General features: G+C 46.8%; 1 protein-coding gene across 5 annotated transcripts in view; it reads left to right on the top strand.

Moving 5' to 3' along the window:
* The window catches only part of NTRK3 (neurotrophic receptor tyrosine kinase 3), a 209,039-nt gene extending 187,648 nt beyond the window's left edge, over nt 1-21,391 (top strand). For 3 of the 5 annotated variants that reach the window (XM_065076575.1, XM_065076577.1, XM_021289856.2), the window contains 3 exons: nt 1,173-1,247; nt 17,850-18,008; nt 20,897-21,391. In XM_065076575.1, the coding sequence (XP_064932647.1) occupies nt 1,173-1,247; nt 17,850-18,008; nt 20,897-21,082 (420 nt within the window). In that variant the 3' untranslated portion in view covers nt 21,083-21,391. The remainder of the gene's footprint in view (nt 1-1,172; nt 1,248-17,849; nt 18,009-20,896) is intronic. The other 2 variants (XM_065076578.1, XM_065076576.1) reach the window with 1 other exon arrangement.
* Nucleotides 21,392-25,687: the final 4,296 nt, after the last annotated feature.

Consider the following 25,687-nt stretch of genomic DNA (forward strand, 5'->3'; position numbering starts at 1 on the left):
CACCCATTTCCTACCTTAATTTTTTGGGAAGGGAGGTTGAGTCAGTTATTCATGGGGCAATTCCTCAAGCAGAATGAGCTGTCAGCTACATTCAGCAGCTCACTTTTCACCTCTGGTGCGGTGGGAAGGTGCCCAGGGTGATGACTAGCCTGACACACCCTGAGGCTGTATTTCTGGTATTCCCCAAGCAGCTGTCAGCCTGAGCTCTTAAATACCACCACAGCCAGAACTCTCCCGCCAAACCACCGTGTTCACCATCTACCCTTTCATCTTGGGATTCCGTCTTCTTTTTTTTTTTTTTCTGTCCTGGTGGGAACATAAACATCTAAGAGAAAGTCAATGGACCTTAGGCTCATCATTCACTCCTAATTTGCACATTGACATCCCTGTCCCGCCTCCTCTCTCCCATTCCCCAAATCTTTCCTGCTTTGATACACTGGAAAATGTACTGCTGTATTTTCTGCTCCATCATTTCCCTTGCCTTTTCTGCTCCTAAAGTTCAGTTTTGCAAGTGCTGGCAGGCTTGCAGGTGATCAGAAGCTGTGGGATCAGTTTTTTTTTTCCTCCTCTGACTTGTGACAGTAGTGATGGGACAAAGACTTTTGCGGAAGAGTAGGTTGAGGTACCAGGTTCTTCACAGGGACATTTGGCCAATGATGCCCTTAACTCTTGCTTGAGTAAAGACATTAGATTTGGGTCTTGATCTGCTGGTAGAGGCAGATGGGTCCCTGCACCATGCCCAGGAGGGCTGGTGATGGGCAGGGAGTAGGATGTCTAAGTACCAGATATAAAGGAACCACTCAAGCCTCCTGAAACTTCTGTCCAGAGAAGGACTCTGGGTCCCCAAAAGGATGTGTTTTCTCAGGTCAAGGAGAGGCCGGAGCACCCCTTGCCTCTTGCCCAGCACCAGTGGTTGCTCCTCACCCTCCCTCTGCCCTGGCACAGGTGATGGTGTGGGGTGCAAGGTGGTGGTGACCTGCCCCATGCCCCCTTAGCAGGGGTTGTGGAGTTTTGGAATGTTGCAGCCAGTGAAAGACATACAGTTCAGTTAAAGACATACCCTTTCCCTTCTTGTCCCCTCGCTTCATCCCCCCCCATCCCTCCCTCCCTCTCTCACCCTTCCCTTCTCTTTTGTTTGTCTCCTTCCCTTGTTTTCACCCATTCACTGTCAGGAAGGGCCGCGTCCGAAGGGCCAGTTCAGCGCAGCGTGGCAGCGACAGAGACTGGCACCGCCGGCAGCTGCAACAGTGAGTGGATCTCGACCCCTGGGGCAGCTGGAAGCGGGGAAACTGGTGCTGCTTGAGCATGAATTGACACGTGGGGTTGACCGGCTTCGGGAGTAGGTCGGGTCTAGTGTGTTTGGCAGCAAAGGGGCTCTCGTGTAATGGGAACTTCACATGTTTCTACTATGGCATCTCTCTGGGGCTTATCTGTACGGTGAGATGATCTGGATGAATGCAAAAGTCCTTCGTGTAATCTTTCTCCGTGGATGTTCAGGCTGTGTCTGCACTAGTGGACAGTTGTATGTGTCCTCTGGCTCTGATGGCAGCGAGGTCAGCATGGTTTGTCTCCATGCAGCTAAAACCGCTCCATGCCTCCAAGCAGGGTGGCATTTGCACTGTTCATTGGGAACTGTCCCTGACTTGCATTGTCCTCCCAACAGTTGTTTGGATGCTGTCAAATTGGTGTGGACTAAAACAGCTGGACTGTCACATGTCAGCACTGATCCCTTTTGTTTGCTAGTCTAGACACAGCCTCCGTGTCTGACCAGTTGGGTGCTTGCAGTGGCAATTGTGTGGATGTCACCCACCACCACTGCTCCCTCCATCCTTGCACGGTGGGGCAGCAGTGAGAGGTGGGTGTGGGTTTGATGTTCTGGCAGTGCAAATGAGTTTGGTTTTGCCAAGGTGGTGGCTGATGGGACCCGTGTGAGGCCGCCAAGTGCTGGTGACACCTCTGTTCCTCCTGTCCTCCCCACCACAGAGGGGAACCCTCATCCCGCTGTGCTCGCTGCATGCTGGAGTCTCTGTGAAGGGATGCTCAGCCCAGTGGCTTCTCAGCTGTCACAGCATCCCTGAAGCCACTGCCAGTGAGCTCTGAGGATACTGGGGGTCAGCTGAAGAAGCCTGTGAGAGGGGCAAACATCAAACTTGATTGTCCTCTGTGGTTTTGCTGCTGGCACACAAGGAAGTGCTTGATCCAGAAAGCTGGGGAGTCTTTGAGTCTGTTTTGGAAGTGGATCAAGCTAACCCACCTAATGTGCAGACCTGTCATGACCCTTCACAGGTTTAAGGCAGGAAAGTGATGGCTTCCACACTTCATTTCTCAATAGCTTCCCTGTGCCAGCAAGCCCTGAGAGATGGACATAAATATTTGTTAAGTAGTTGTGACTGGGACAAAGTACTGGGATCCAATTATCCAAACCCCCCTGTGACATTGCTAGGTGTGGTGTATGGTGGTGATGAAGGGCCAGCTGTCCCACCACCCAGCCTCCTCCCAGCATCACCTCCCTCCTCCTGCCCGGCAGTGATGGGGATTAAGTGAATGCCTACACAGGGTTAAGCAGCTGAGCAGATCTCACAGAGCCATCCCAGGGATCTGGGGTCTGTGAGAGAGAGGGGCTCTGGCAAGTCCTGACTGTCCCCAGAATCACAGGGAGTGTGAGTTTAGCTATCACTGATTTTACAAGGGATATGTCAGCGGATAAGACGTGCCACCAAAAGGCGATTTTGTTACATTTATTCCTTTCTGAGCCAAAATTGAATTGTGGGGTGTGGATGGGAATTTAGTTCTAAGCTCTGATGTAATTTTGTATCTTCAGCCCTGAAGGCAGTTTTTAAAAAATTATTTTCCCTTGTGCCCTGACACTATTTTTTTTTGCCTTTCAATCATGCCCTTGTGACAGAACAAATACTGGAGTTGACCTTTGCAATGTGACACAATAATATGTGACTTCTTTATAGCTCTTTTCATCCAAAACGCTTGACACACTATGAATCTGATCCTGCAACCACTTACCACTGGGCTTAGCACTCACTGCTCCAAGCAATCCCTGGGGAAGCCAGAGGAGCACTCACATACAGAAGTGCTATACCTGGTATTATTTGCCAGATCAGGCCCTAGAGAAATGTAGTGCATGTCTGTGAATAGCCACATTTTGGAGAGAAAATGCCTTGCCCTCTCATTTATTACTTTTATTCGCTGTCAGAGTGCCGTGCCCAGGGCTAACATGACAGTATCCCCTTGGCTAAAACATCATGGCAGGTAATGCTTGGGTCATATTTATAGCTATCATCTGCAACCATGTTGCTTCTTTTTTTTTTTTTTTTTTCCCCAGCCCTGAAAGCATGCTAATTAATAAGCTCTCTTAGCTTATCCTACACCATTTGATCCTGCAGAAATTACAGCATTTTATCTTATTAGCCAGTAAGAATTAAAGAACTAAAACTACTCAGGGGAAAAATGAACATAGCCACTTTCACTGTGCATCCCTTCTGAAACAACCTTGCACTGAGCCCTCAGAAAACCCAAGCTCAGCCCCCTTGGTTTGGCAGAGGATGGGAATCCCAGAGCAGTGAATGCTTGGGCTGAAAAATGCTTTCTGCTCTGCTGTTCTTGTTCTGAAAGGGAGAGCCAAGTTAGGTGTGTGGAGGAGAGTCCAGCAGTGAGATCCCAGCCTTGGACTGGGCTGCAGGTCCCTTCCATGCTACTCGTGTCCTCTGTCACCAAGAAAATTCAGTTAGTTCTTCTGTGCCTCTGTTTCCTGTTATTAAAAGGTGATTCCTGCTCATTTTCACAAAGGAGATTTACATGAAAAAAAGTTTGCAAAGGGACATAGTTATTATGGTGTTGGAAGACAGGTAAGTACTTTAGAAATTCACACAGAATCTGTGAGCTGAGACATTTGCGGTACTGCTTCAAGGAGAGTGAATTTTGAAAGTCCTCAGTAGCTGGAAAATGCAAAGAGAGAAGCAGGTAGGATCCTTGCACCCACCTCTGCTTTGTTTGTTCAGAATGGGCAGAACCAGGGGAGAGACCTGCTCCACCTTCTTGGTGATGGGAAGTGGTTAAATCCAGGGATGCAGACCCACTGGCCATCAGCAGGTCTCGACACGCTTCACCGTTGTTTGCATCAGTAGAGCACTGCATCCTCCCTCTCAAAAAATAAATTCATTAGGGCTAGAGAGGACTGGAAGGGATTCCCTGGATCATCAAATTCAATCCTCTGTTGCATCAATCACATCAGATTTACCCTTTTCATAATCAAGCACCACTATTAAATGTGCTCCTAAGGGAAGACAGTCCCAGAATCTCATTGCTTTAACTCGTAGTTGCTTCTAATTTCCAGTCTCTGCTTAGTCATGGCCCGTTTGTTAAACAGCAGGTACTTGGCACAGAAGCAAGAAATTTAACACAGTTTTCTTAAAATAACCACCCAGAAATCCTATCCACTGAAAATGCTGAGGCTGCAAACGGGAACGTGCAAGGTCATGTAATGATAACAGGGAGGGCCGAGCTCACACTTGCCTCTGCCTTGTAGTACAGACTTTTTATAATCACCTACCGTTAATCTTGTATGATTCCGTTGATGTACAAGCAAAAGTACTCACAGAACAAAGGAACTTCTTCGCTATTCTTCTCAATAATATTCATTGTGTAACCTTCTGTCTCTTTTGCTGAGTATAACTAACCCTGAGCTAAACATTTGACTATTTTTCCCTTTCTTGGCAGGCTTTTCCATGCCATTTATTGCTTTACTGTGCAAGCCATTACCTGCACAGCATCTTTGAGAAGTCAGTGAGTTACACTGCCCCATTTTACAGGTTAGGAAACAAAGTACAGAGCTATCAGCCATATCAACCTGTAGACCTGCAAGGGCAACTTTCCTCCTCTGAAATGCCTCTGCTTCATTTGGTGGTCTTACCCACCCCAAACCAAGCAATTGCTGCTGAGCTAGAGGAAAGGGGCTGATGCAGGACTCTGCCTTGTGTCACACAGTGTATGTTGCATGCCGTGGAAATGATGGGATGCTCTAGACCCATGACTTGCTTGCTTTATAGTCTTGTCTGGTTAGTTAATCCAAGTGTGCAATGAATGAGGGGTGGAAGAAATAGGTGAGTATAGGCAGAGATGCAAGACCTCTTGTGTTATCCATTGCAGCATCCATTAGTTGTGGTCCAGCCCCTGGAGGGCAATGGCACACAGAGCGGTACAGGCTCAGATCAGGTTGCTGCTGTGCAGCATGATCATCAAGTGACTAAGGGGAGGAAGGCTCGCTTGATGGAAACAGGTTTGCAACTAGGACACCACAATCCCATGTTTGCTTATTTAACTTGGCAGGTATTCAAGTGAAACAGGCATGGAGGGGAGGTGTCAGAGCTCATCTCCGTACCAGCGTGTGGGATTTTGGCTTTCTATTTCAGTGCTGTTTGGAAAAGAAATGCACTCAGAACTGCACCTCCCTCCCCCCCCCGCTTTCTTTTTAAGCACTATTTAAATGTCATAAGAATCATACAGTGCCCAAGTTAATGTTACCAACAAATTAAAATATTTTATTAGTCTATAATCTTAAAATCATTACTGTGGTTGCTATAAAAACCTGAAGGTCTCCAGAGGGAACAATGTCATCAAGTCTAAAATGTATGCAAATATATTTCATTGCCATAAAGGTGCCAGGGGTCAGAGAGGCAGCCCCCAGCCCCAGAGCAACAGGCTGTCAGCGTGGGAGGGAACAAAGTGCATCTCACAGCAGGGAGGGAGAAAGCAAATCTCACGGCTGGTTTTCCTGGAGTTTTGCAGGGTGAATGCCTGGGGCTGTGCCTGGCTGGTTGTGAAGGTTTCAGAGAAAAGTGTGGGTGCTGTTCCTGTGTATCTCCCTCACGGTCAGGGTAAGGAAGCGCTCCAGACAGCTCACCCTCATTATGGATGAGCTGCTCTGACCCTCTGGCTCCATCCTGCTAACACGGAGTGGGTGCCTGTTCCCCTTGGGCATCCGCATCTCCCTGGTGCCTTTGTCCTCTGAGGCTGTCTCTGGATGTGTCCCTCTGAACAAGTGATGCCTAACACAGGGCAGGCAGAAGGCAGCCACATTCAGGGCTGAGAAAGCAGCACATACCTGCTGCCCCAGGCAGCTGGCACCTGCAGAGGCCGGGTGACAAAGTGGCCACTGCTTTGGCCAGGTGACACCAGGTGCTGGTCCCTTGCTCCACACAGAACCAGTGGGATCCTGCCGGTCACTCTGGCTTGGGCAAGTGTCAAGTGGTTCAAAGATTAATTACCATTTAGCCAGATGTGTTGCCATCTCTGCAGAAGGCTGCAGTGGAAAAGTCAGAAGTACTGGGATAATTTACCCTGGTATTACACAGCAGATTACCCTGTACTTACAAGGTCACCAGTTACCATGTAATTAGACCTCCAACGCAGGGAAGTCTGCATGAGGTTTCCAAACCACTCTTCTTCCTGGTGTCAGAGAAGCAGAGGGATGGCAGCAAAGTGCAGACTGCAACCTCATTAGGTGCATTTAAAGCTGTTAAATATTTTAAAATTCAAGCTAGGGGAGGTGCAGTGAGAGGGCAGCAAGGCCACCTGTACCTGCCAGTGAGAGAGAGGGAATTAAAAAAAAAAGCAGTTTGTCTAGGAAATGCATGGAAGACAAAACAGAAAGGAGGGCTTTGAGGGAGCTACGTGTGCCAGGGGCCTGGGGCTGAACAGCAGCAACGGCTGCTGCTTTTCAAGCTTCATCAGGGAGAGATTTGCCAGCGGGGAAGGAATCTGCTGAGCCACAGAGCTGCATAGCCACTGGGTCCTGCCCAGTGGGATGGTGTCTGTGGGACCATGTGGGTTGTCCCAGTGGGGATGTCCTGGGGGTCAGGATGAGGGATGGGCAGCAGGACACCCTGCCCATGCCTGCTGCCTCCCCACCTCTTGCTCCAGATTGCCATCCTTCATTTTTCATGTGCACCCGAATCAAACGCCCACTCATGGAGCATTTTTGAAGAATGACAAATGCCTTTGATTATTAAGCACAAATTCCAGTAGCAGCTCATTGCACCTCTTGGGTGGCTGATAAAGCACCAAGTCAGTTCTGATCAATATACAGCAGTATCGCTGTAAAGTGAGATTATGCCAGCCCCAGGCCATGTTGCATTTTGTCTTTATAAACCCTGTCCTCTTTGAACCACGCACAGTTCTTTTTGGGGTAGCAGCTCCCCAGCAAGCTTGTGGTTTTCTGTGTGCCAATGAAACAAATGCTCGTGTGAAACCATCCATGACCCAAGTCAAAGAGCACATCATTACTTTAAATACTTTTTTATTACACAGCCACATGTCCCTGACTCATCCCCACAAAGAGTATCCATAAGGTCAACAGCTTCTGGAGCAGTGCAGCAGAAACAAAGACAGTGTGAAGCAATTGATTGCTGAGGCTAGAAAGAGGCATATGTAAATAGTTTGTCAAGAATGACCAGAGTGGAGAGACGTGCTACCTGATGGCAAATATTTACAAAGTTGTGATTCTGAAAGTTAGAAAACCTTGAGAGAAGTACTAGTATATAGATGTTAGCAGGGGGATAATGTGGTGAGAGTGAGGCTGGGGAAAGCAGAAAATTTCCATCCTGTAGGCAAGATTTGCTTGTGATTTCCTGAGGGAGGCAGTGGGTTGTCCACTGGGATGTTTGGATTGGCACCCATCAATACTTTAGCAAATCATTTAGGGCCCTCACTGACAAAGGAATGAGGGCAAAATTAAATATAACAGGGTTTTTTTTCAGCTCTACTCTTTGGACTGTAAAGCTGTTTCATACACAGAGTTGTGTCTTTGCCTGTGCATGCTACATACACATACCTAACGCTTTTGGACTAGAGCGGCTTATCCAGATGCAGCAAAGCCAGCCAAGGCTTTAAGCCCAGCATTTGCAGTCACGTTTCTCCTTGAGGTAAATGCTCCAGCAATGACATAATTGAGGACTGTCCTGTCTGCTCAGCATATGTCTGCAGGGGTCATCCATCCTCTCAGACACTGCAGAACATTAGTGGTTTCTTTAGACTCACTTTCTCCTTCCGTTCTTCCTCTTGTGGCTAACCCTAATGGAGAGCTGGTGTCTAGAGACTCCTCTAGGAAAACTCACCTAGTTCGGAGAGCTGACTATCTATAAGCAGTCCTATATTATGGCAGAAAACAGTCAAATGTGTGCTATTGTGTACTGGTTTGTGAAATGGTCTCAGTGAGGCTCACTCGGCTGGCTGCAGGAAGGGGAGCAGAAGACAACCAGCAATATCTTCAATGGCCACTTAGTGCTCAAGGGCTCTAATGGTATCTGGGAACCAGGTTCCTGTGTTTTGTGGGTTTGCCTATTTATTTATGCACCTGGCTAAATAAAGCAAGGAGGAAGAATTTTTAACACAGCAGGGGGATTGGACTGGATGATCTTTCGAGGTCCCTTCCAATCCCTAACATTCTGTGATTTTGTGTGATTCTGTGATTCCGGCAACTCTGTCCTAACCAAGGGCAGCTGAAAAACTTGATAAAGAACGAAGGAGACTTCAGTGCACAGAAATTCTCAGGTGAAAAAATGCTGAAGTAGAAGTGGATGAAATGCTTGTTTCTTCAATTTTTCAAGCTTAGCTTGTTTTCCAGCAGAATCCCACAGTCAAAGCTGTGCCTCGTGTTCTGCATGTGCCACTGTTGCAGCTATTGCTGGTTTTAGTTCTGCTGCTTCCCAGGGCCGCTGCTGCTGCTCCCCCCATCACAGCCCTGCTCAGATGAGTGCAATCACTCTTCTGCTCCTGTCCTTCTTTGGCTGTTGTTACCATCTGCAGCCTCTCCTCTGTGTGCCACACCATCTTTTGACAAGGATGCTTCAGGCAGGCATGGGAATGGTATGTCCAGGACAACCTCCCCTACTCGATGTCTTGGGAAATTTATCCATTAGCATAATGTAATCCCTGTGTCTCTACAGTGGCCTCACTCACGTGGGGAGTTGTTGGGGTTTGCCTCTGCAGTGAAATGCAGCTCACCATTCTTCAGTGCCAGAGCTGGCACAGCTTTCCCACCAGCACTGATGAGTTTAATCACATCATTAGTAGGTGTGACACCGCAGCCTCCGATGATGAGCTCTTTATTTTAACACGGCTGGTAACGTGTTTGTCTGAGATGCCATCTGTGCCTGGATTGCCTTCATTAGGAGAGAAAGCGTATGCATCTTCTGAAGTTGTTCTATATTTCTGTGATGTTTTCCTGCTGAGAAACCACTGTTCAACTAGAGGGTGAGAACTCGTACCTGAAGGAAAGCACCATCACCCAAAATGCTTAAGCAGGCCAAACAAACCATTAGGAAGTGCACCACTGGGAACCGTCCTCAATTGGCCTACAGGAAAGTGGCTAGAAGGAATGATCCACTTAGTTTTATTGCCGAAAGTTTTTAATCTTGGTAAAACACTAAAGTTTTCTGGAAAGCAAGGAGCAGATTTCTATTTTTAAAAAACTTTCAACTTTTGTACTTTTTTTTTCAACTCCATACCACGACTGCACATGAAAAAAATCTCTGGGTTTTTTGCCCAGTTTTGGGATCAACAGATATTATTAACACTTGCATGCACATATCTGAGCATCTAACTTTCCCCCTTAAAAACTCTATGCTCAGCTATATAATTCTATATATGATACTTGGACAACCAACAGGCAGCATGCTCACGGTGTTTTACTGCTACTTAACAACACTCACAAATGACTAACAAGGCAAGAGCTGCCAGGTCATTGTCCAGCTGCATATAAAGAAAGGGATGGCTTCTATAGGGAGTTCCCATGCCTTGTGTTGTATTAAATTTGTCTGTATGCTGCCAAGCCTATGCTCAGTGAATCTGACATTAACAAGAAATAGATTTTCAGACAATCTAGCCTAATGAATTTTGAATATTATTATGATTAATGTCAAGGCAGTTGAACTGATTATCCCGCATCCAGAAGTTAAGTAATGGAGCCTTATCTAAATCATGTGTAGTTGTCAGTCAGGAATGGCTCTGGCTGCAGACAAAGACGGAGTATTATCGGTTACCCAGAGGGGAGTCACTGTCAGGACAGCAAGAGAGGGACGATGGAAAGGGAGATTATGAGCTAACAATCTGAAAGCATTTTAGCATAGAGGGATTGCACATACAAGTGCTTTATTGGTCCTATTTCCTAAGCTGCATTTCTCAGGCCATTTTGAGACTTTGCTTTTGTATCACCAGGTTAAGATTTATTTGGCAAATCTTCCTACTTCCCAAAGCCAGAAACGGAGCTGATTTTCATTCTCTCTGTTGCCAAAAGAGCAGAATCCTGAAGGACACATTTCTTGCACCATGATGGTTTAACTTAGCCTTTACCTGATTAGCTTTTGAGCTATCAAACACTTGTAATATTACCAGCTCACTGCAAAATGATAATGCAGATCAGTCATGGACAATTTCTGTTGGTACTTGCAGTCTTTGCAGACTACAGCTCTCCTTTGAAGTTGGAACCAGGTGTCAGCTGAGCTGTTTCATGGGTATTGCATGTCTCTGAGCAGACATGTCCTAAAAAAACCTGCTAGAACGAGGTTGTGGTCTCACCGACCTCTTTACTAGGTGCTTTGCAAACTACAGTTCTTCTGCTCCCACATCTCCCCAGCTGAATAAGGCATGCCTGGGGTTCCTCACATTTTATGTCCCAGTGTTGGAAATGGTGGCTTTTGGAGCATTTACTTATAAGAAAATGAGAAACTGGCTTTTGTTCCTCTGCAGGTTGGTTGTGCAGCCTTTTCCTAGTAGTGGGTGCTGCTGCTTTGAGGACTCGGAAGAAAAGGGGAAGGGTGAACTGTAGTAAGGAGTGCACCAAACAGATTATTGGCAAACATAATTAAAAATATATGTGCAATTACTCCTCTGTTTCCCTCTTCTCAACCATCCTCTGCGTTACCTCTGGCGTTTTTAGATGGCAGATAATATAACTGAGGGGACTCTTGGGTACAGGTGGTTCTTAGAGCAGCAGTGATTTATCTCAGGCCGTTTTGAGGTAGAAGAATTTACCTCTAGCTACAGCCACCCCTCCATGTCTGCCCCCTCTCATTTGCATAAGTAATTGGCAGCTTGTTAATGGCTCATTAGGAATGCTGAAAACCGTGGGATTAAAACACACTCAGTGGAGCAGAGACCAGGGGAAGAGGGAGAAAGGCCACTGTCCCTGCTTGCAAATTACACTGCTTGATCCAACGCGATTCAGAATTACAGGTCATAAAGCAACTAGATTGTTAAATGAAGTAAGGAAAACAATGTCAATGGCAGGCTTTATTTTTAGCCTCGTGTTTAAACACAGTATGTGCATCTGGGGGAAACAAACAGTCCCTTGCCAAACAGTCCTACTGACAGCAGGAAGGTCTCACCCCGTTCCCAATTTCACATTAACCCTGCCTGGTCAGTCTTTCCTGCTCCTGAGCGAGTCCATCTGGCTCCTTATATGGCCTCATGACAGGGATATTTGGTTCCTTTCCCTGTGCTCTCCCTGGGCAAGTCCAACCATCTCCCCCCTGACAGCAGGTGATCTGCATCTCCCCTGCTTTGGGTAAGGCTGGGACATCTAGCGCAGCTGCATACGAGTGAGAGAAACAGCTGCAGGTTGCTTTGTGTGTTCTATAAATCTACAAAAAACCCCTCCTGTGATCCCTTGCAAATTGCTGTGGGATGTGTTCAGTCACTGACAAGCAGGGGAGCCGGCAGCAAGCCCCATTCTGTGGTACTGCCCAAACCTGCAACGGTGGAAAAGGTTGGGTACAGAGTCAGGATTAGGAGAGGATCAGATCTGCTGTTCCAGAAGGTGAAGTAGACACATGGGGAGTACTGCACAACAAGTCAAGTGAGTCAAAATGTTAGGTGGAAGCTTTTTGTTGACTGTTTTTAACCTTAAGTTCAGCACTGGCTGTGACATCAGGGAAAGCAAAGGCACAAGACCTGAAGGCAAAGATAGTGCTATGCTGGGAGTTTGCAGTGATGGCATTTGAATAACTTTGAAGAAGCTCATCCTGGGGACTGGTATGGCCATAACGCATGATGCCTTTCGGTTGGAACACTTGGCGATTTTTTGAGGCCAAAGTAATTCTGGCAATGGTGCAATCTCAGATATACCTAGCACCTTTCTTTCTGGATAAGATGAAAGGAAATTACAGCTAAAGTACTTGGGAATCACATCCAGTCACAACTTGCACTTAAATTCAGCTACCTCTGATGTAAACTACTTAGGTAGTCAAGAGCCTAGTAAGGTGACAGTTAAAACTATGAAGTGTGGGACAGCTAGTGTTCAGCAAAGCTCAGCTCTGTCTGGTATGTCAGAGTTAGTCTGTCTACTTTGCAAATGTGCCCAGGAATCTGTCAGGACTCTCACAGGCAAAACACTGGAACATCTGATGGAGAAATGGATCTAGTGCTGAAGGCAAGGAAGGAGTATCTTCTACTGGGTCCCTAGCCATAAGCACATACTGCCCTTTGCCTCATCCCTGAGAAGCCACCTTCACATGCCCAAACCTGGTGAGATAAACTTTAACTCACAAAGGTGTGATCTACAGCAGTTTTGTTTGTTGATGGTTTGGGGTTTTTTTTTGTTGTTTTGTTTTGTTTTTTTCCAAGAACTCAACTTGGCCAAACAGAGAAGGTTTTCCTGCTTCTTGCTTGCATTGCTTTCTTTTTTTGTCCTTGTGTCCTCTCAGGTGACCCAGCCACCTGTGTCTCTTATTCATACAAGGCTGTCCAGAACTGGCAAATAACACATCCTGCCCACAGCAGTAATTAACGTGTCCTGATGGGGACATACATCTGGCTGCTGGGGGGAGGTTCAGAGCTAAGTATCTTCCAGGGATCACCCAGATCCTAGAGCTGAGGTCTAAAGGAGATACGTTTTGCTGCAGCCCAGCCTGGGATGACAGCCAGGTCCGCAATTAAAGAAGATCCAAGGTCATCACTACCTACAGCATCAGGAACAGAGACAGCAATCAGAGCATGTGTGTCTTGTCACTAGGTCAACTCGGAGCATTGAGAGGATTTTCCTGAAAAGAAATGGTGCCAAGGTCTCCAGTGCTGCTGTGTGCATCTGCATAAATTCAAATGTTTCAGCTTCTTGTACAAAAGGGAAGTTCAAATAATGTTGCACCATATGAAAACACCTATGGTGGTTCTTGTGACTTTCCCAAGGCAGGAGCAGAACATCCCTGAAGTGTGCCAGGAACAAGAAGAAAGTTGTCAAAGGACCTTGGAAAGCAAATGCCAAATGACCCAGGAAACCAAAACCACCAATTTATTATTTTATTTCAAAATTGGGAAGGACACTGCACAAAAAGGAAAATAAAACACAGCCTTAGATTATGCTTGAGACCTAATCCCATTCTTAGCTGAGGTCCATGATGCAACCTTCAGCTGCGAGCATGGAGGGGGTGGCTCAGTAGCTCCACTCTGAATGTTACTTTGGGTTACAGCCCTACAGCTAGTTATGTGAGCTTGGAGGAGTAAAACAGAGCTGTCCACATACACTACCTTTAATGTGCTAGTATTCCCACCAGTCCAAAGTTCTCATGGGGGTTTTTCAGCTCTACTTTGGTTTTGATTTCCGTGATATGTCTGTTAGTGGCCCAAACTGTGGATATATTGCAGAGTCTTTGGTGAACACTGCTGTTCCACTACCTGCTGCTGTACTGTCAAAGTCATTGGGGATAACATGTCCTTTTTCCCTTCCTAATCAGCTGGATGTCATTCAGAAAGCTGGGACAAGGAGAATTTTTTTCCCTAGACACCAGCTTTCCTTGGTAGTAGACAAATCTCGAGCCTTATAATAACACTTGTACATATACCACTTCTATAGCTTTACATCGTCAAAATGCTGTACTAGCATTAAGTAATTATCTCTCTCCCTAATGGCCATTAACGCTGGCCTTTCCCAAACCTCCCCCAGCTCCCCAAGGTTCATATCTAATACGGTAATAAGCCACTCAAAGGGAGTGGCTGGTTATCTTACAAGTCTATGGGCTTGGATGTGTAATGAGGCTTCAGGGCAGATGCCGGGTGCCCTGGAGTACCAGAAACATGTGGCTGTAGACCAGGTCATGCACTGGGGAGTATCCATTAGGAAGGGATGGAAATGAGTAGGTGATATTGTGATCTTGAAATGGAGATAGGAGAGGGAAAGTTTGGCTGCTCAGAGGATACGCACTGATTGTTCTATTTATCACCAGGATAGTACTCCAAACTGAAAGAGCAAAGCAGTGGGAATAACATGTCAGTGTGGGCATGGGGAGTTGATCTAGGGAGAGGAAGTTAGAGAGCTAAAAATGTCAAGCAAAGCTAGACAGCCATGGCAATGGGATAAAGAGGCCAGTCTGCAGGTTTACGAAGCATTAAAATAACAAGTAGAAAGGACGAGCTTGGCAGCATCATAGAAGAGGATTTACTTGCCTTATTTCCTTGAAAGCAAATCCATCTTCCAGGTTGTGAAGTGTCTCCAGAACGTGAGGACATTTCACCCTTAGGGGCCTTTAGAAGATGAACCTGTGTGATGGTTGGGCTGCTGGGCTCCCCCATCCCTAGCTCCCAAGAGGAATGGAGGAAGATGGGGTGGGAAGATTATATGACTGTTTTAGAAAAGACCCAGATGCAGCATTCTCCTGGCAAGCATCAGTCATGCATCGTCATTTATTTCTGAAACTTGTCAGGCCCAGCTCTGAGCAAACAGAGGCTTGACTGAAACAAACTTTCAGCTTTTCTCTAAAGACACGACAACAATTCATTCCAAAGACAAATCATGTAAACTGGCTTTGCAAAAGAAAAAAAATAGCATCCTTTTTTGCTTTTATGCTTTAAGCAACGGCTGGTCCTGTAAAAGTAGCACGGAGCCATGGGAATCACATGCAAGCCTACAGTGGAGTGACACAGATCACAGCCACTACATATTATACAAAGGATTTCTGTCACCCTGGACACAATCTGCATCCTATGGCATCAGTAGCACAATCCCTCTGTGCTCAGCTCTAAATCATTTTGCTTCATCAGCAAATAACAGGGTACAGCTGACTGCAGACCTGGAAGACTTGGCTTAGTGTTCACTTGCCATACAGCTTCAGAGCAGAGCCTTTCCTTGCCTTCCTGTGTCTGTTTTCTCATCTGTGAAATAGGAATTTTAATCTTAATCAGTTTGCAACGGAAGCAGTAAGGGATAGTCAAAGACGATGCTTTAAAATGTAATAGTCAGCCTTATGTGCTGGGCTAGACATCATAGTGGTTTTATAGTGCAGTTTAATTGATGCCTGTTCTGCTTATAGCTAGCTAGTGTGTACAAGACTTAACATTTGCTTTCAAAAATGCAGTACCCTCTTTGAGATGCAAAGAATACCTCTGCAAAAGAATACCTACTTATCTATGGAGCCATATTTTGGGATCCACACATTTCTGGGCATTGCTTGTGGTGTCCTCCCCCACCAAAAAAAAAATAATTACTGGATTAATTTATTACTGGATTAATTTTTAGTAAAATCTATGTCTCACATGACATACAGGGATGAGATGAATGCTTTGCCAGTCCCCAGACAGCAGCATTTGAGCTAAGTCAAGACTGTATTATCACATCCTTGGGACAACTGTTGACCGTGTATGTCACTTGACTAACAGTTCTTCACCAGGATGTTTCTAGAGGAGACCAAAGACCTTGACTTTGTTTTAGAACTGATATGGGACTACTGGCTTCTCTGCTCTAGTTTCAAGTCCAGGTTCTCAAGTGGTGTAAATCAGGGCTCTCCCATTCACGCAATACTGCTGTAGTAATGTTTGTGTAAGCTGCGGACCTGGTTCACAGTTTTTAAACTGCCATAAGACCCGTGCAAAAGGGAATGAAGTGTTGTCAATACATTGTACTACCTGTATTCTCAAATGATCCTGCAAGATTCAGGATATTACAAATGTAGAAAGCTTTGCAGTAAGTAATCATTTTGAAATTGCTGGAAAAAGGTTTGTGCTACTTAAAGGAAAACAAAATAAGAATTAGCACAAAACAGTTTTTGTAACAATCAAGTTTGATATATGTCCAGTTCTGTCAATAACATTTCCTTGGAGCCCTTCGCAAGAAGGGAAAACAACTTGTAAAAGCTGGGAATGCAGGAAAGAGCTAAAATTGCAGCCAGGGTTTCAAAAAGAACAAAGAAAAGCATATTTCCATTTCCATTACAGGAGAACATTCCTGGGAGTTCAGAGCAGCAAGCTGGGAACACACCAGCCAAGTCATCTCTAAAGAGGAGGTGTAAAGCTGCAATGGGCTTTTTATCTTCATGCATCAAAGTTCTGAGTGCCTCTACACTTAGGAAATATGTTCCTGAGACTTCTAAAACTCCTTTTTTTGAGGGACAGTCTATTTCAGAGTTAGAAAAAGGGCTGGTCTGCAGACCTCTTGAATACCTCACTGCAAGTGCATGTCCAAGTCCAAATTCTGTCTGACTCTCACTCTCCTTGCAGAAAGTCTGCTAAGCATCATACCCATGTCACACCCTGTTCCAAGACACCTCCCCAGCACTGTCCCTCTGGCTGCCAAGCACCGCGGTCTCTTGACTGACCCTTCCCCACACCAGTTCTGCTTTAATCAGGCAAAGAAACCTCTGGCAGCTTGGAGGAGAGCTTTTATTTGTACCAGAAATGTTTTCATCCAAGAGAGCACAAGTAATCTGCTGGAAAACTAAATACCAGATACCTTCTCCCCTGCTCTGCCACAGGACCAGAGAGATTTCTGCTTGTTTGATTCGGTTGCAGTGCTACAAAGTTATTAGCACTTGCTTTTTTGGTGTCCATAATGAGACAAACAGTTTCCCAAGCAGCACCACAAAAGCATTCCTCGGACACTTTATCCTCAGGAGAAACAAGCGCTGAAGACCTGCAGACACACTGCTTCCAGCACTGGCTAGTGACTAGTCTTCTCAATTAGCCATTTCCCTGCAGATGGTGCTGCTTCTGTAGAAGGTCAGAACAGATAAAAACTTACTCTGCTTAGAGATACTTCTTTAGAAATCTCTAGTGGGTCTGAAGGTAAATCCACTCGCTTTCAAACTGTTTGCATGTATCTACCTGCTGGATTAATGTGCCTTAGAGAAGGATAGACACTGATTGAGAAAGTGCCTTTCCCTGGCTTGGCATACTCCAATGGGACTTTGCCCATGAGCTCTTCCATTTCCAGACTCTCCCAAGGGCTGGCTTTCCTGCCTCCAATAAATGCTGGGCATATCCCTGCCCATAAGAGCCTTTTCTTTACAAACAGACCGCCTGTTTGCAGTGCAGTCCTGCAATTATTTACATATTCAAAACACTTTTTAAAAAGCCTGAAGCTTTGTTTTATGAGTGCAAAAACCTTTCATGCAATTAGGTGGTGGACAGATGCCTGTGCAGGGCTTTTAGAAAACCTTACCGGAGAGAGCCAAACCTCATGCTGTAGTTCTGGTGGGTGTCTCAGTGCGCTGTGGCCCTGTAACACTCCATACTTTTGCTGAACAGTGTTTCTTGCTTGGCCTCCTGGTTCATCAAACAGTAGGGCTGACATATGCTCTTAGTATTTTATCATTTGATTTCTTTACAATCCTATTTTGGGAGGAGAGGACATAATTTATCTTGGTGCATTTCATTCCCTATCCATCATGTTAACCAGGTGGGATCGGTGGGTAAGCCCATGGGTGGTCAGGGAGGCAGCAGCCAGCCTGGCTTTTTTTCACAGCTCCTTGTTGATGTATCTCGTAGGGAAGCCCTGAGTTTGTCCATATCATGTCAGGGCTGACCCTTTCCTCAGTCTCGTCACTCATACTCCTTGTGCCTTTGCCCTCACCCAGGTTGGAGGACACACCATGCTGCCTATCCGCTGGATGCCTCCCGAGAGCATCATGTACAGAAAGTTCACAACAGAGAGTGACGTCTGGAGCTTCGGGGTGATCCTCTGGGAGATCTTCACATACGGGAAGCAGCCCTGGTTTCAGCTCTCAAACACAGAGGTACAACAGTGCTGAGACACCTCAGCTGAAAACTGTAATTTTTACTCTCTCATTTTCAGATTTCTTACAGTTTGTACATAGATGTTCCCCCACTGGGCAGTCCCATTACTTCACCATGGGAGAAGTGTCATTATCTCATTTAAGAGCTGGGGAAGCTAAGACATGCAGGAACCAAAGGACTCTGCTAAAACCATGCACTGGCTCAGCCTCAGTCCTTCCTTCTTAGTTTCTGACATACCTCTATGGCAGCTACATCTGATAAACTCTTGGGGTGCTGCTAGAACTGGGGATACCCAAATTACTGCTGGGATCTAAGTTACTGTCATGCCCTGCATTTCCTCTGCTCTCTTTTTCCTCACTTTATAGCTGAGGCTCTTACTACAGCCTTCAATTTATGAGAGTTTGAAGCCTGCGATACAGCATGTGGCACGGTTGTGTGGGGCTTTTTTTTTTAGGGATATCTATTATATGGTTTGCCCCAGTTCATTGGGGGTGGAACCCAAAGAGCTGGTTTGTTCTTGCTATTTCTTTGAATAGGAAAAGTTGGAGCCATCAGTATAGGGATGTACTGTAAAAATGTTGAGGGAAGGCTGGCTGGGATTAGCAGAGTGTCAGAGCTGAGGTTTGAGGCACATCAGCAGAAACGCATTGGAAGATTTTTGCTCAGAATAGCAGGGGGTATTATAGAAGAGGAACAAGACATTGACATAGCAGTGTGTGGGAACCTTGCACATTTTTATCCTACTGTGTATCTAATGGATTTCAGAAATTTCACCTTTTGCAATGAGAAATGTGCATTTTCTGCTCTCTGGATACAGATCCCTTAATTAAGCAAGTTGCAGAGATGGCAAATCCAAGGTGTTGCTTTGCAGCTCTAATACTTGCCCATTCGTGTGCTCAATGGGGCCTGACTGTATATCCCAAAGTAGCACACGCAAACATTTTAGAGACACAAACAATGGAATCGACAGCGACAGAAGTTATTTGTCACACTACTTAATGAGCTGCTCTTGCATTTCCCTGGGAGGGTAAATACAAACACACACAAATGAGCACATGTAGCTTGTAGAGGGGTGATGGGCATGCTGGAATACAACAGCTCAGCTGTCCCTGTGCTTTCTGCCTCAGCTTACTTTGCAGGGCAGTAGGACTGTGAATAGTCACCCCTATCCTTGAGGGAACAGGGCTGGCTAAAATCTGCACAGATACGACTGTATTGGCTTTTCTACCATTCATGGAAAAATCTCATCCTTCCCTTTCTTATTGCTGTACCACTTCTCTCTGAGAGCTAAGGACTCCCACCCTAAACCACACTGTCCTGGCTGGAGGGAGCCACATTATCTCTCATCGAGCTCATTTTTCACCATTTGTTGTGATGGACAGAACAGGAGTGGTTGCCGGGGACTGACACCACCAGCATCTCCTGGATGGTGAGGCATCAGAGCAAGTCTCAGCAGCAGCCTGGCCACATCTGCAGAGCTGTGGGAAAAGGCAGAATCAATGAGTCTGTGTCAGGCTCCAGTGCTGGATCTTGAGCCATCACCAGGGTGGCCAAGAACTGCCATTGTTGGGTGTGGGCATCAGCAAGGCTGGATGCTCGCTCCCTCCTGCGGCATCCACGTGGCCTTATACCCCCCGGAGCATTTTTAGCAGGTTTGTTCAAGGCTAGAAGAGAGATCTGGCCTGAGCAGAGGGATGAGGCAGAGCACCAGCTCATCTGAAAGCCTTAACCAGTCAACTTTAGCCTATGCCATTCCTTTGTCCTGGAGAGAAAGGGCCCAACACAGGGCTCCTGTGCATGTCCAGGATGTCCTGTCACAAACCATAACTCGTGTCCTCCCACAGGTCACGGCTGCCAGCAGCTCTATGGTGTGCAGGCTGCTCTGCATGCTGTGTTTAACTCACCAGGCTTTCGGCAGGTCCTAATCTCTCCCCTCTGTATTTATATGCAAACAACAAAGCGATAAGTGTCCATTGAGCTGTGTGGCAGGCCCATTACTATTCATAAATGATAAAATCCAAACACCCCTTGCTGGGTGGCTTCCCTCACCACGCTGCTTGGGATCTGTGTTTATCTGCAGACCATGGCAGGTCACTCACAGCAATGCTGGGGCTCATCAGCTCTAACCAGGGAGGCAAGATGGTAATAGCAGCTCTCTGATAAATCATAACCCCCCTTCTCTTTACATCCATTCCTCCGGTGAACAAAACACAAACAGACACTTAGGGCAGGCCTTTCCAATGGCATCCCTCTGAAGACTTTTATGCTGTCCAAGAGGTATTTCTCTCATTAGCAGCACCATCCTGACCCAGAACAGTGTTAGCACTGCATTTTTTTTTTCCTCCATCACAGTTCTGATTTGAGATGAAATGTCATTATTTCAGCTGCTTTTCTATGTCAAAAATGAGGCAAATCTGCCCTTGGAGATGGAAGTAGAAAAAGATGCCCTGAACTCTCCCTTGTAGAATTCTCTTGGGCTTTGTGATGGAAAGGACTTTTGATTTTCAGTGAAGAAAAATATTATTTCAGCTGTGTAAAATATTACTTTAGTTTGGGGAGTTTTGTCTTCTTCAGTTAGTATGAAAACTGACATAAACTTCATTTCATTTGTTTGTGACCTGTTTGGAGGTAGGTAGGTGTCAAATATTAAAGGTTTTTGGGAACTGCAAGACTGCAGATGAAGACTAAATTTTCACTGTAAAATTGTCTGTAATAGTACACAAACAGGTGAGCACTGAGGATCTGCAGACCTCTTGGCTTCTCAGCACTCCCGTTCACTAAATGGTACCACATCAGCCAAGAACTAGCTGGGACAGGACAATCTCCAGAAACTACCCGACTGGTGTTCAATGTCTCCTTTCTTTCTTTCTGTCTTTCTTTCTTTCAGGTCATTGAGTGCATTACCCAAGGCCGAGTTTTGGAAAGGCCTAGAGTCTGCCCCAAGGAGGTTTACGACATCATGTTGGGCTGCTGGCAGAGAGAACCTCAGCAAAGGCTCAACATCAAGGAGATCTACAAGATCCTTCATGCTCTGGGCAAGGCCACACCAATCTACCTGGACATCCTTGGCTAGCAGTGGCAACTTGTCTAAAGTCCCTGCTCCTTCCTTCTGTCCTTCCTTCCCTCTCCCCCTCCCCAGTCCTTTGCCCCTCAGCTCCCAAGCAAACATCTTCATATAAACTCAAGTGCCTGCTACACATACAACACTGAAAAAACACAAAACAGAAAGGAAACCAACAAAAATCCTACAAAACAACAACCTGTAAGGCAGTTTGGCTTATATATATTTATAGATGTCTCTCTATATATAACTTCCACACCAATACAAAAAGAAGCTGCTGTTACAGAAAATTATAAGACTTTAAACAAAAAAGAAACAAAAGAGGGAGAAAAAAGTACTTAGAAGATATATATAATTAAAAAAAAAAAAAAATTAAAAAAAAAGGGAAAGGAGAGGGTATCTTTCCCCAAGCAATGAAGCAGTGAATTGTAACCCTGTTGTGAGAATGGTTCGGGCTGCTGGGCAGGGAGCTAGACTGGCTACAGCAGCGATGCCATCCTGGGTAGGAGTCCCGGGAGGAAAGCCTTGCCCTGGTTGTATGATATGCACTGAATGTGTGAAATCAATCCTCCTTTTTTGCCCTTGCTTCCCTCTCTCCTTCCAAACCCACAGGTGATGGGCGCAAAGCCAGGGCAGTGCCCCTGGATGAACTCTCTTTCACCAGCCCTTTCCCTCCCTCTCAGTCCTCCCCCATCCCTCTCTGACGTCCTGCCTTTTTCCTTCCTCCAGCATTTCAGGACAATTTTTCTAATTTGCTGATTCTTAAATGTATAGAGTCAAGGCTTTCAAACACACAGTCAAAAGGATTGTGGCACCTACGGGTAAAACTCACACACTGGGAACCAGCTGTCCTCCTGCAGACCCCAAGCCAGCTGGACCCAGACCTTCCTCCAGCCCCGCGCCACAGCCGGGAGAGCAGCGGGACCGAAGCGGCTGCACGAGGGAGTCGAGGAGGGTCCTGGAGACCCATTCCTGAATCATCCTCAACCCATTTCAATGTGTGAGACAGGTGTGCCGCTCATCCGGCGTGCCCAGCACAAGTGGCAACTTTGGGAGGAGCAACACCCCCACTGTCCCCATCCCTCTTTTTTTCCTCCCACCCTTCACTCTTGCTAGCAGCCATGGGGTTGCTCCCCCTCCCTCAGCTGTCTGCACCCTGGCCACATTGGTCTCTGGTGTAAACCTTCAGCAGCCGGAGTTGGATCCCCGCTCCCTGCACTGGGGGAAGGCTGCAGCGTGCAGCCAGCTGGGCATGCCCATGGAGTCAGCACATCACAGCGCTCTTCCTCCCCATCCTCTTCCCTTCCCTTTCCCTGCCCCATGCCTCAGTCATGAGCTAGTGGGGAGACAAGGAAGGGGACAAGGCCTCTGAGATGGCTGGGAACCTACCAACACCTGCCCACAGTCCCCCTTGCCATTCTCCTCACGTCCCCATTCCCTGAAAGGATTGATGCATCTGCCTTTGAGCTGTTGTGAAATGCAGAGGCTGAAGAATAGCTCCACAGGCAGCCCTGGGAGGAGGGGGGGAAGGTGCCTTCAGGAGCAGACGGCTCAGCGGATGGCCGCAGCGGCCAGCCTTGCATCTCAATGAGGATAAAGGCCTGACAGGCAGCGACAGTGGGTGGTGGGGACAGCAAAGGAGGGACAGAAGCATCCTCCCTATAGCCCATCTCCCTCCAGCAGGAAATAATCCCGACCTGGGGAAAGACTGAGTCAGACACTGAATTCTGTCAGTCCAGACTAGGCTCAGAGCACAAAACCCTTCTAGTCTTTTTTTTTCTCCTATGGCTAATCAAGGATGAGGGGGAACTTCAGCATGGCAGTGGCTCTTAGGAGGCAGGGGGCGGGCGCCACAGGCATTGTCAAGGCAATTTTGAGAAGGCAACAACAATCGGCGCAAAAATAGCCTGCTCAGATGTGGCGATTGCCTGCAAGGGAATGCAGATGAGGGGAAGAAGAGATGGAGAAGGGATCTTGTATCCTTCCTTGTGGCCAGAGTAGTGTCTATGGCCACCGAGCAAGGGGAGATGAGTGACTGACTGAGACCTAGTTATGGCCAGCTACTGAAAAGAGAAGGTTTTGCATCCTCTTCTCATGGCCCTTGTCTCTTGATAAACTCTACCTCCCACCCACGGCTCTGGCATGACCTGGTTTATGGTTTCAGATGGGGCAGGGGACACTGCTACAGGGAGGTTTGTGGTGGCAGAAGTGGCCGTGGATTTATTCTGTGCTTGTGTAAAGAGCAGTGTGAACTTGGGGTGAGAGATGATGGGTAGCAGTAACCCTGTGGGAGTAAGGATGTAACCTTCCTCTGCATGTTAGAGAGGTTGGGGCTAGTGGGACAGACTCGTGCCAATGGAGGCTGGGTGGACAGCCACTGAACAGGCACCAGCAGCTTGCAGCATGGGAACCAAAGATGGCATGGTTGGGGACAAGGGTGTGGACTGGTACCCCCTCAATAGCAGGATCTTGCTTCTTTGGGAGGGGACATCTAGGTTTCCTCATGAGCATACTTAGGTCCTCCTTTGGAAGTGGAAAAGATTGGTTGAAAGGTTGTTAGCCCTGGCCTGGCTCCTCCTGTACACAGGCTGCTTTGGCTAAAAGCACTGGAGATTCTGTAAAGGGCAGAACAAGTGATGGCTGTTAATGGCTCAGTGTCTCCAAAAGAAAACCCTTCCCTGGGACTGCGTGTGTCTTGCCTCAAATGGTTTCTCAATCTCGTGGCTCCCAGGCACGGCACTGGATTGTGCAAGTCCACAGCTTTTTCCACCCCCCTCTCTGATTTTAATTTCTCTTTTGGACAATGTCACAGGCCTCTACACTAACAAATCACCTACAGACACTGTGTTCCCATGGTCAATGTGATTCTCCTGTCACCATTCTGCACAAGCAGTTACAACCTCCTTTCCTTCATTCTTTCCTCCTTCCCTTCCTCCCCAGCACCACCACCATGTTCCTTTTGCCGCTTCTTTGTATGGTCACAACAGCGAGGTGAGCTCAGGAGCTGGACATGACACCAGGCCTTGGTGCTGCATGGTTTGGAATAAGTGGTCTGTGAGAAGCAAGGAGATGGGTCCCCAGAAGATGTGAACCGGCTGCGACCAAGGTTCAGGCTGTCTGACTGCTTTACTGTTAACCACACCAAGTGCAGTGACTGCCTCAGAAAAAGGTCCTTTTGTCAAAGTTAATTGTGAACAATTGCTCAGAAGAGCAGGATGAGCTGCAGTTTTGTGGCGTGACATCTCCTTGGCTGCAGCTGCTGCTTTATGCCCCTTGGCCTGTTGGTGCTGGATGGAAGTTTGTTGCGGGGGGGAGGAAGAGGTTGTTTTGTGTTCGAAGACATGATGGAAACTGCTGCATCTCTTTTTGTCATAACCGTTTTGAATGAGAAGAATGAAAGCAGCTGTACTGTGTTCCTGGTGAATACCCTGAGACCTCATTTCCAGAAGCACCTTCCCTGGACCAGAAGCGGAGCTGCCCATCAGCATGGGTGATGGTGCTCTGCCCTCTAGGAAGAGGGGCTCTGGTGTGGCCCCAGTGCATGTGAGGGGAGGAAGAGGAGCAGATTTGGGGTGAAACTCCCACAGAGTGCCATAAACCTGAGCGTGAGGACTGTTTGGAGGCAAACAGATAAGAGTTCATGCTCCTTCTCCATTTCTAGGAGAGATAATTATCATTGCCCAGCCTCTACTAAGAGGAAAGAGCTATCCTTGCTGCCTGAGAACACCAACAGGTCTCACCCAACTCTGGGCCAAGCCAGACCTTAACTCCCAGCATGCCCAGGCAGATGTTTCCACCACCCAGCCTCCTCTATCAGCCGTTTTCTCAAGAGGCTTATGAAAGGGAGCTGGGAGGAACATCAGGCTAGGCATTGCTGGGAAGGGGTCATGGGGTCTTCCCTCTCCCAGCTGCATCCTGCTCCCTGAAAATTAAAATTGTTATCACCAACTCAGTCACCCAAGGTTGTCACTGGAATGATGCTTTCTTGGAGAGGAAGGTGTTATTTTGGTGCATGGTACAGGTGTCTACCATATGCCAGGGCTGCAAACTGTGTGCAGTAAATGTGACTCTAGCCTTAGGGTCTCACCAGTGACTTGTCTTCTCCAGCCATCACTTTTCCTTCTGTCAGATTGCAAGATGAAAGCTGAAATGTAGCTAAAGAAAGACACGCAATGATCTGCCAGACTGAAAGTCCACCCTGTCTCCCACAAAGCTTGCCCATCTGGTCTTTTCAAATATCCCTCAATGCGTGTATTTTGGGTGTAAAAAAGAGCCCAGGCTGCCTCATTTGAGACCTGTCCTTGGGCCTACAGGGTGTTGAGTTGCAGATGGGTGGCTCTGGGAACATGTGCTTCACAGACAAATATGAAAAATCTGGAATGCCTTTAGAAAGGCTGCTTGAGAGACATCGCCAGGTTTGAGGTGTCTGCTTGCCCTCAGGAGCGGGTGGAACAAGGTGAGAAAATATGTGGGGAAATAGAAAAGCCAAGGAAAGGGAAAGGCTGGTTTTAGAAGGCAAGTAGTTTGGATTAGGAAATCGGGATTGGTTTTGGGAGTATGGTGTAGAATTTTAAGTAGCACAGTGGATACAAGCAAAACCAAAAGAAAATATGAACA

This window comes from Columba livia, chromosome 11, assembly GCF_036013475.1.
Source record: "Columba livia isolate bColLiv1 breed racing homer chromosome 11, bColLiv1.pat.W.v2, whole genome shotgun sequence".
NCBI classification, from domain to species: Eukaryota; Metazoa; Chordata; class Aves; order Columbiformes; family Columbidae; genus Columba; species Columba livia.